This window comes from Triticum aestivum, chromosome 5B, assembly GCF_018294505.1.
Source record: "Triticum aestivum cultivar Chinese Spring chromosome 5B, IWGSC CS RefSeq v2.1, whole genome shotgun sequence".
NCBI classification, from domain to species: domain Eukaryota; kingdom Viridiplantae; phylum Streptophyta; class Magnoliopsida; order Poales; family Poaceae; genus Triticum; species Triticum aestivum.
Window position 1 is genome coordinate 448671150 of NC_057807.1, and position 11690 is coordinate 448682839.

Here is an 11690-nt window from a genome sequence, read left to right on the forward strand (position 1 = left end):
AAGCTGAAATCAAAACCTAACGACACACGGAGACCTTCCATACGGCTTTTCTGTAGCTGAGTCTCAACTAAACATAAAATAGATGGCGAGCTAATCTCCACGAGGTCGCGGAGCTCACGAACTGTCGCGGGGTCGCCTATCCCGCGGCAGTTCCAGCTTAAGATTTTCATTGGGCCTGGCGGCGCTCCGCGTCGGAGCCCGCCAATAAGGCCATCTTGTTGGTGTTCTGCTTCTTTGGTGAAGATGTTGTTTTCGCCTTTTTTGCTTCTCTAGGGGATACGTAATTTGCTGGTAGTGGAGGGGTGGGAACCAAAGCCTGGCTATGATCACCTGTCATGCCCACTTCAGATTCATGTGATTGCTTGTCTCCGCCGGGAGTCTCAGTGTTTTGGTCAAAAACCAGGCTCCTACGTGCTCCCATCGTCTCATTTTGCATAGTTTCCGCAGCATTTGTTGGTTTCAGAGGGCTTGTGACATCATCTTCTACCTCCTCGGCATCCGAGTTCAGGCCCGCCTCCTGTGACGAACGTTTACGTACTGGGGAGGGTTGGCGCGGCTATGCCCCACGTCCTGATCTCCCTCTGCCCCGACCTCCGAACCTGCCCCCGAGGGGCTCGGCCTCCTTGCTGCTCCTGCGGAGTCTCTCTGCGCTGCGCTAGCATCCAACCACCCCATTGCTTGTCTTTTGCCTCCCAAACTCCATCACCACATTCCTCGTGGTTGTGACCCATGAGACCGCAGATCTGGCAAAAATATGGTATCTTCTCATACTTGACTTGTAAAAGTTTCCTGCCCTCGCCCGTCACAGTCAGCGGGATCACCCTCGTCAAGGGTTTACTGACCAAAATCCTCGCACGAACCCGAACGTAGTCACCTTCATAGAAAAGCCTAGGTGAGAGCTGTGTTTCCTTAACTCGGCCAATGCGCCGGGCTAATTGATCAACCACTTCTATCTTGCGATACAATTCAGGTATGCCGTGGATCTGTGCCCAAACGTACAAGCCATCAAAGACGAAGGATTCAGGATCCTGCTTGCCATCATAATCCTCGATGAGCATGCCCATCCCTCGGAACAGCCAGGGTCCCCCATGAACTACTTTTTTCCAGTCTCCCAAGCAAAACATCTGGAAGATGTAAAGATTTTCTCCCGCTTCTCTATACTTTGGCACTTGAGCTAATCCCCAGATGGATTTCATCGTCTCGAACATCGACGATGAACTGAACTGTCGGGTCGTGTTGACCTTCCCAATTGCTAGCCAGCGCGCATCTGCCGCATACTTCTTCGTATCCTCTTCCCCCACGATCACGTCGTCCAACTCATCATCCTTGAAATCTAGGTGCTACAACATCTCCTCCAGCTTCTTCCCCGACCAGCCCGCGGAAGACGAACCCGCCTCGGCCGCCATCTAGGGTTTATCCTCGGGAGCCGCACGCCGAAATCACAAAACCGACCAGAGACCCTAGCCGATCGCTTCTTCCCCTCGCCAGCACCCGGACGGGCTTGGGAGGAGATCAGATCGGCGGTAGATGTAGAACTCTAGGCGGCGATGAGAGTCGCCGCCAGAGGCGAAAAAACCCTAAACACGAGGGTAGTAACACCACACATTCCGTGGCTTGAGCCTGTGTCTAGGAAAACCCTGATTTGGCCGTTCCTCCTCAGTGGGCTCTCGGCCTCTTGAACGCATAAGATATTGAAGAAAACAACCCATATGGAAGTCCATTTACAGATGCTATGCAATCGGGCTGGTGGGATGCCTGTTCGCAAGAAATTAGGAAGCGCCAATCCATTTGCCGTGGTAGGCAAAACAACTTATTTATTGTAGCAACATTTTATCTGGCATCACATGAAAGGAACTACGCCAAATGTCTTTTCGAACGAAAAACTAAAACACGACTACCCAACTGACGGGAATGACAACAGTAAGATGCCGCGTCATTTGACGTCTTCTCTTTACTGCAATGACAATTCACATAGCGCCACAGGATAAAGAAATGCGTCATGTGGCATGGCGTTTGAGGTTTTGGTTGAACACCTGTTCAATTGGCATGTTAGGAGGTGATTGAGCGGCCTGACATGATGCTAGAGTGCATGAGAATCCTGATAACAACAACGGGCTCCCAGTCATAACTAACACGCTCTGATGTGTGACGTTAGGCGTGACAAGCAGGTCATGACTAGCAATATGACGCGCCCAACCAATGTCATGTAGAAAAGGAGAATAACGACAGTGGAAGGCAGAAAGTCAAACATACCTAACCATTACACGAGTAATGTGCAGAAGACCCGCCTAACTGTTAGGCATGACTGGAAGGGGGCAGATGTGCAAATAAGTTCTCTCGTGGGCCAGTGGTGTGCTTAAGTCCAAAAGACGCTATTTAGGAGAATAAATATTCCTACTATAGGCGAATGTCATGTTACCTTGGATCAATATTTCTACATTTACGCGGCCACGCCTCTAGAGAAGAGATACCGACAAGGACCGGGAACATCGTCGAGAGCAGGAAGGGAGCCCCTCCCCCAGGATGAGTGATGCTTACTAGTCCCTGGTGCACGCAGGTAGGGGTGCAGCGGATGCATCTGCGTTGTCCAGGATATCAAAAGGTAAATAAATTATTGTTAATTTGATAATTGTGGTAATGCAAAAACAATCGACACAGATGGACATGGACTTCGCAGACGTGTCAGCCCACATTCGTACACACGGGTGACCGGGAGGGGAACGTCTCTTTTTGGGTTCCAACTATACTAAGGGCATCTCCAATGCGGCACTCAAATCTCTCGCATCCGTCCAAACCGAGCGATCTAGACCCCACAAGCCATCCAATGGTATCCCGCATCCGTCCGTGGACCACTTCGAACTTCTGCTTTCCTGCAAATCGAAACCAAACTAGAGGGACTTTGCGGGAGTCCGGACACCAACCACGTAGAACTCTAACACCTCCAGCCCACCCAAAACTGAGTCGGAGCCATCGCTTTTGGAGCTGGCCACATTCTATTGCGGCCACCTGAAGCAACTCATCATACGCTGGACAAGTGATGCGTAAATCTCCGAGCAAGTAAGTTGTGATATGTGTTGATCATTTGGCCGGATATGCAACTTGTTGGACGAATATGCAACTTGTTGGCCGTATGTGCTCTATCGGTCATTTGGCCGGACTCAGATATGCAACCTGTTGATAATGTTTTACTTTGTAGCATTATCGTGCATGCAATTTGTTCTTGAAAGTTGTAGAAGAAGAACTTTGTCTTCATGCATTCTTGGTTGAAGTTGAATGGACAACCCACGTGGAATGTATTCATTGCCAACTCCGCCAAGACCACTAACATGGGCACCAAGGAAGAAACAGGCGATCCAACCGACCCAGCAAAAGAGTCGACAATAAAGGTTAGAGGAGGGTTTCGGAGAAAGAAATGGGAGAAGGAGAAGGCCAAGCGAGAAGGGGTGGCGGCCAAGATGACAAAGAGGTTTGAGAAAGTCTGTACCAAGAAGAAGCCATGTGCCAAGTGCTCCGACATCAAGAAGGCATGTAAGGCTGAGAGGTTAACATGTTGATGGTGGCGATCGAGAAGAAGCTCAAGCTTTTAGAGAAGAATGCCATACTTGAAGAGAAGAAGGTTGAGATTGCAGCCGCTTCAGAGGAGATGAAGATGTTGACCTTAAAGATGGAGGATTTTGATGACGATGCAAGGATGGTCGTGCAAGCCGGCCGTCATATGACGTTGAAGCGCATGAAGGATCAACTGCAGTGGGGAAAAAGAGGTGGCCGAGAAGGTGGCGGCAGCAGGGTGAGTGTGGAGGCTCCGATTGGTGGTCTAGTAGGACAGAATTTTTTTTTTGCATGTGCTGTCAAACTAGTATTTTTCTGCGATCAGGCATATGAAAATTATGCAAACTTGTCTCCTTTTGATTGTGATCGGATGCTCTGTGATTGGATTGAATTCTAAATTGACCGGACCTATTTTGAATGGCCAACTTCTACATCACGGTCCACGGAATGGTCCTTATTGATCCGCACAGTATACGTGTTTGACTTGGTGCCGGCGTTGGAGATGCACTAACCTCATGTTGGTTGGAGGGTATGGGTTTATGATGGGGTAGGTATGTCGAGGTAACAAAAATAACACGACTGAGACGACCAATTCAGTTGCTAAGGGCATGTACAATGGTGCTATTTTAGGAGTGACATGTAGAATAAATAATGAGGTGGAGGAGAGAGAACTCATAAAAAAAAACTTGTCTTATCTTATTTAAGAGAAGACAAGAAATGATCTTTTAGAACAATATGTCTCATCATATTTTTAGAAATAACTAGTTATTGAAGATAAAGTTAAAATATAATCCATTGTAGACATTCTTTATTGTCATCTATAAGTTAAATGTAAAACTTAAGATAAAACTATTTTATCAACCATTGTACACGCCCTAACAAACATTCCGGGTAGCGCACGTAAGGCATGTAGGTTGGCCATCCTACTTGTAACTGCCGGCTGGTGCGACTAATTAATCAACATTATCTTGGATGTGACTGATTGAAATCAACTTTATCCTTCCCCGCAAAAAAGAAAGGAATCAACTTTATCCTTGACGCGACTCATTCAAAGCATCATGATTGGAACACATGAACTTCTTTTAATCAACATGAACAGAAATCAAATTTAGCCTAACCTTGGCCATTTGGCACCTGCGTGCTAACTAGAGGCAAAGGGGATCGATCAACTAGGAGGTCGTACATATACGTAGGCACTCTTGGACTTGGGATTCTATTTGTAATTACATCACGCCGATCGATGGTCACATTGCTGGCTGCGCTCATTCCAGACCACCGTCGTCGGAGCCCACGGCCCCCGCGCGCCTTGCCACCGGCCACACAATAAAACCGAGCCGGTGGCCTTGCTGCGCGCGGCCGCACCACTCAACGACGATTGCTGCTAGAACTAAACTAACATACAGTTCGTGTCCACTAGGCGACTAGCTCGCCGGCACCGGGCCAGCTACTCCTACTCGAGGCGCAGCATGCGCCTGAGGTCGCGCGTGGCGGCGTCGTTGACGGCGGCCGCGGGCTTGTGGAGCGGGAACTGCGGCAGCGGCAGCGAGCTCGGCTCGGGGGACGCGGCGGAGAAGGCCGGGCCGGCGTACACTTCCGCGGCAGGGCGCCTCGCCGGAGCGGCCGCAGACGTCACCTTCCCGTACGAAGAAGAAGAAGAAGAAGAGGAAGGCCGCCCATGGTTTCTCCGGCCGGTTGTCGAGGCCGATGGAGGAGGAGACTTCCTGGTGGTGCCGGGGTTGCTGGGCCTCCGGTGCGCTGCGCGGATCCTCTGCGGCTGCGGCTGCAGGATGTTGTGCGGGCGGAGGACCTCAGTGGCCATATGAGCGGAGATGGGCGATCGAGAGAGGGAGAAAGGGGGAGTGGAAGATTGAGAACGCAGTTGATTGCGGTGTGGGAATGGAATGGGGATGAGAGGGGATGTTATATGGGGGAAGAGGGGAGAACGGATGATGAAGTGAAGACGCGTCGTTGGCCGACGCGGTTGGTGTTGCGGAGGTGGACTTGGACGACTTCCTCCCAATTTCTTCGGTCCTCGCCCGGTTGGTTGATCTGCGCTTCCGTTGCATGTTCGCGCCGGTTTCGCAGGGTCGCTTTCTTGTTCCTTTTACGTGTCCCATGTACTCCCTCCGTCTCGTGACATAAAATGTTTCTTAATCAAACATTCTCTGTCCTATAACATAAGACGAGGGTGTATTCCTTTTCTCATAACTAGCAAAAGGGCCTGTGTGTTGCAACCGGAGAAAAAAAGATCATAATCTCGAATGGCGATGACCACATTTTGTTCACATCTCACGCATGATTTTGAAAATTGTTCAGAAATGCAAGAAAATGTTTCCTTTTTAAAATTTATTCACAAATTGAAACAATGTTCACATTTTTGAAGAAGTATCGTGCTTGTAAAAAAACTTGGTAATTCAAAGAATTATTCTGAATTTCAAGAAACATTTTTAAAAAACATACTATAATATTCTGATCCACCCTGGCAGCCAATTCTTCAACATTCACATGGGTATATAATCACAAAGACTCAGAAGCATTACTATTTAACTACATACCTTCGATCATTCGTGATTTGTTTTTACAAAATTGGAACATTTTCAAAAATCACAAACGTTTTTTAAAAATTGTGAACATTTTATTATATTGCAAATGGGTTTTAAGCATTTTCTTTTGAACCGGCGAACAATTCTAGAATAGACAAACATTTTTTTTGAAGTTGGTAGACATTTCTGAAAGTCTATATATTTTTAAATGCATGAACATTTTCTGAATCAGTAAACATTTTATGAATCAATAAACTCTTTTGTAATTCACGAACTGTTTTTAAAATTTTAGGAATTTTTTTAGAATACATGAATATTTTTGAATTAGCAAAGATTTTGTTCAGTTTCATTAATAATTTTTCATGCACGGACTGTTTTCAAAATTATAGACGTTTTTATTTTACGAGCATTTTTTTGAATATCAAATCCCGAGCATTTTTTAAATTCACAAACATATTTTTTGAACATTTTATTTCAAAATTCTTAGTTTTTAAAATTTTAAAAGTTTTTTTGAAGTACCAAATTATTTAAAGCAGAAAAAAGGAATATAAAAATAAAAATAAAAAATGAAACTAAAAAACCGGCCAAGCACATGGGCTGGCCCAAACAGGCGTCTCTGTGTCTTCTCCAGCGTGTAGAGCGCAGTATAGGAGGTTCCTATGCTTGGGCCGGCCCAGGCAAAGGATTCCGTGCCAAACATTTTTTGTCACTCATAGATCGCATTGGTACCCCTAAAAAAAGCTTATAGATCGCATTGGTGTATAATATTTTGCAACTTTGGGAGCAATTTTAATGACGTACCGCCAGAAGCAGTAGCCCATTTATTATTAGGTAGAGATTTCGCCTCTCCGATGAGTTTATTGAGAGGCGTATGCACGTAACGGTTATACATAAGGATCAAAGGGATGAATAGGTAGAATAGTTGGGTGCGATATACACGTATATGAACGTATGTGAGTGTCATGCACACGTTCAGCTCGGTGACGTCCCTCGAACTCTAGATCCAGCTGAGGCCGAGGGAGAGTTTCGTCAGCACAACGGCGTGGTGACGGTGATGATGAAGTTACCGGCGTAGGGCTTCGCCTAAGCACTACGACGATATGACCGAGGTGAAAAAACTGTAGAGGGGGGCACCACACATGGCTAAAGATCAACTTGTGTGTCTATGGGGTGCCCCCTCCCCCGTATATAAAGGAGGAGAGGGGAGGCCGTCCGACCCTCCTTGGCATGCCCCCAAGAGGGGAATCCTACTAGGACTCCAAGTCCTAGTAGGTTTCCACTAAAAGGGAGAGAGGGGGAAGGAAGGAGAGGGAGAGGGAGAGGGAAGAGGGGTCGCGCCCACCTCCCCTTGTCCTATTCGGACTCCCCTTGGGGGGGGGCACCTCCTGGTGCGGCCCTCTCTCTCCACTATAGGCCCACTAAGGCACATTACTTCCCGGGGGATTCCGGTAACCCTCCGGCACTCCGGTTTTATCCGAAACTATCCAGAACACTTCCGTTGTCTGAGCAACATGGTCCAATATATCAATCTTTATGTCTCGACCATTTTGAGACTCCTCGTCATGTCCATGATCTCATCCGAGACTCCGAACAACCTTCGGTACATCAAATCACATAAACTCATAATACCAATCGTCATCGAACTTTAAGTGTGCGGACCCTATGGGTTCGAGAACTATGTAGACATGACCTAGACACGTCTCCGGCCAATAACCAATAGCGGAACCTGAATGCTCATATTGGTTCCTACATATTCTACGAAGATCTTTATCGGTCAAACCGCATATAACAACTTATGTTGTTCCCTTTGTCATCGGTATGTTACTTGCCCGAGATTCGATCGTCGGTATCATCATACCTAGTTCAATCTCGTTACCGGCAAGTCTCTTTACTAGTTCCGTAATACTTCATCCCGCAACTAACTCATTAACAAATGTTTCAGGATTACTGTACCACTCTGGTGCGGATCTCACTCTGGAAGTCCTACGAGGTTCGGTAGTAACTTGATCTGAAGTTTCATGATCATCATCATTAACTTCCTCACTAATTGGTGTAGGAATCACTAGAACTGATTTCTGTGATGAACTACTTTCCAATAAGGGTGAAGGTACAATTACCTCATCAAGTTCTACTTTCCTCCCACTCACTTCTTTCGAGAGAAACTCCTTCTCTAGAAAGGATCCATTCTTAGCAACAAAGATTTTGCCTTCGGATCTGTGATAGATGGTGTACCCAAAAGTTTCCTTTGGGTATCCTATGAAGATGCACATCTCCGACTTGGGTTTGAGCTTATTAGGTTGAAGCTTTTTCACATAAGCATCGCAGCCCCAAACTTTAAGAAACGACAACTTTGGTTTCTTGCCAAACCACAGTTCATAAGGCATCGTCTCAACAGATTTTGATGGTGCCCTATTTAAAGTGAATGCAGCCGTCTCTAAAGCATAACCCCAAAACGATAGTGGTAAATCAGTAAGAGACATCATATATCGCACCATATCCAATAAAGTACGGTTATGACGTTCGGACACACCATTTCACTGTGGTGTTCCAGGTGGCGTTAGTTGTGAAACTATCCCATGTTGTTTCAAATGAAGACCAAACTCGTAACTCAAATATTCACCACCACGATCAGGTCGTAGAAACTTTATTTTCTTGTTACGATGATTTTCCACTTCACTCTGAAATTCTTTGAACTTTTCAAATGTTTCAGACTTATGCTTCATTAAGTAGATATAACCATATCTGCTCAAATCATCTGTGAAGGTAAGAAAATAACGATAACCACCACGAGCCTCAACACTCATTGGACCGCATACATCTGTATGTATTATTTCCAACAATTCAGTAGCTCGTTCCATTGTTCCAGAGAACGGAGTTTTAGTCATCTTGCCCATAAGGCACTGTTCGCAAGCACCAAGTTATTCATAATCAAGTGATTCCAAAAGTCCATCAGTATGGAGTTTCTTCATGCGGTTTATACCGATATGACCCAAACGGCAGTGCCACAAATAAGTTGCACTATCATTATCAACTTTGCATCTTTTGACTTCAATATTATGAATATGTGTATCATCACTATCGAGATTCAACAAAAATAGACCACTCAGCAAGGGTGCATGACCATAAAAGATATTACTCATATAAATAGAACAACCATTATTCCCTGATTTAAATGAATAACCGTCTCACATCAAACAAGATCCAGATATAATGTTCATTGTCGGTGTCAAAACCGGCGGATCTCGGGTAGGGGGTCCCGAACTATGCGTCTAAGACTAATGGTAACGGGTGACTGGGGACACGATGTTTTACCCAGGTTCGGGCCCTCTCAATGGAGGTAATACCCTACTTCCTTCTTGATTGATCTTGATGATATGAGTATTACAAGAGTTGATCTACCACGAGATCATAGAGGCTAAACCCTAGAAGCTAGCCTATGGTATGATTGTTGTCCTTGTCCTACGGACTAAACCCTCCGGTTTATATAAACACTGGAGGGGGCTAGGGTTACACAGAGTTAGTTACAGAGAAGGATATCTATCATCCGAATCGCCAAGCTTGCCTTCCATGCAAAGGAGAGTCCCATACGGACACGGGACGAAGTCTTCAATCTTGTATCTTCATAGTCCAACAGTCCGGCCAAAGTACATAGTCCGGCTGTCCGGATACCCCCTTATCCAGGACTCCCTTAGTAGCCCCTGAACCAGGCTTCAATGACGATGAGTTCAACGTGCAGATTGTCTTCGGCATTGCAAGGCGGGTTCCATCTCCGAATACTTCAAGGTAAATTTTGAACACTTAAGTCGTGTTCGGCTCTGCAAGACAAATTTCACATACCACCGTAGAGAGAATAATAATCCACAAATCTAATCCGCTCACAACTCTTCGTAGCGTGACATCACGCCACAGCCCGACCCTTATTCGAACCTTTTTTTACAACCAGCTATCGCACACATTACGAGGCGGTTTCTTTGGCACGTCTTGTCGAAGCAGAGATCGTGTCCCTCTTATCGTGGGATCCTCATCAATACGGGTATGGGTAATCCAACCACGCCTGTTGGCATGACTCTGTGTTTTTAGGCAAGTCCCGAACGGTTACGCTAGGGACGCTTGATATTCTCCCCCTTTATAGAGGGGTCAAGGCCTATCCCTTTCTTACCACGCTTGCGCCTTCCTGCCTCTCGAGTTCCAACACCTGAAGCTCAAGTTTAGGCACTTCGGATCTTTGATCATGTCTGGATCCAACCTTCAAGGTCGGTGGATGGCCTCCTCTGTCACAGAGGAGGACATTGTGAAGCTCAGGGAGGCCAGATATTTGACCGCCGACGTTAAGCACAGGCTTCCCGCCCCTGGGCAGGTCGTCCCCACTCCCGAACCCAACGAGAGTGTCGTGTTTGTTTCTCACTTCCTCCGAGGCCTGGGTCTTACTCTTGATCCCTTCATGAGAGGGCTCATGTTCTATTACGGTCTAGATTTTCACGATCTAGCTCCGGATTCCATCCTCCACATCGCGTCGTTTATCGTAGTGTGTGAAGCCTTCCTCCACATCGCCCCACACTTCAGCCTATGGCTCAAGACCTTCAGTGTGAAGCCGAAGGTGATTGAGGGGCGACACGCGGAGTGCGGAGGCGCCGCAATAAGCAGAAACGCCGATGTTCCATGGCCAGAAGGTTCCTTCCCGAAGGTGTCTGATCTGTGGCAATCTCGGTGGTTCTATGTCACAGCTCCCCGAGGCACAGCATGGGTGGCTGCCCCCGCCTTTCGTCCGGGCCCTCCGCCTCAACTGGCATTGTGGGACAATGTGGGACTAGACTGGGGGCCTGCTAATGACGTACCGACATTGCAGAGCCGTATTCGGGAGCTTCTTGAGAGGGATATCGATCTTGTCCAAATCATTCAGGTAATGCTAGTTCGGCGGATCCTGCCGTGCAAGCGTCGACCCCTCCGGATGTGGGAGTTCAATGCGGAAGGTCCGCAAACCATTCAACACTTCTTTGGCGTGACGCTCGAAGGGATGTATAAGTTATTCTTCGGACCACAAGAAAGGTGTCCGGACACCATCGAGGATGTGGGCCTGAGCTGCCAATGCCCAGATACCCAAGTAAGTAACCCTATAACCGAACACTTTGCTTATGCTTAATACAATATTATTCTGAAAACTTGTCCGCGGCCAGGATTGGCTCAACAAGGCAGAGAGGATCAGGTGTCCGGCCCCACTTCCCGAAGGCTCGCCTAGTCCTGCAATAGCCAGGCTGCTTAGACGCGCATTAAGCCAAGTGCCTCGAGGAAAGGGGAAGAGAAGAATAGAGAAGCCGAACTCCACACATTGCACATCCAAATCGGGGGAATTACTGTCTCCATGAAGGAGGATAATCGGGGAGGTTTTTCCAAGGTTCCCTCCCCTTGCGGGAAGAAAAGGGCTGCCTCCGAAGATTTCGAGACGGAGGTGCCTAAGCAAGGGAAGAAAGCTTCACCAGGGGGCCCTGCCTCGAAGGGCGTCCTCACTGCATCGTGCCTGCAAACGGGCCAGCCCTCCACCGAGCTATAAGTTCATAAACAAGAAGCTATTGCTTTTTCCTCTGAGAACAGTAACCAGGA

General features: G+C 47.2%; 1 protein-coding gene across 1 annotated transcript; it reads right to left on the bottom strand.

Moving 5' to 3' along the window:
* Positions 1 to 4608: 4608 nt before the first annotated feature.
* On the bottom strand, positions 4609 to 5453 carry LOC123116388 (uncharacterized). Its single transcript, XM_044537350.1, has one exon. It carries the CDS (start codon positions 5366 to 5368, stop codon positions 5000 to 5002), a length of 369 nt encoding a protein of 122 aa, XP_044393285.1. The 5' UTR covers positions 5369 to 5453; the 3' UTR covers positions 4609 to 4999.
* Positions 5454 to 11690: the final 6237 nt, after the last annotated feature.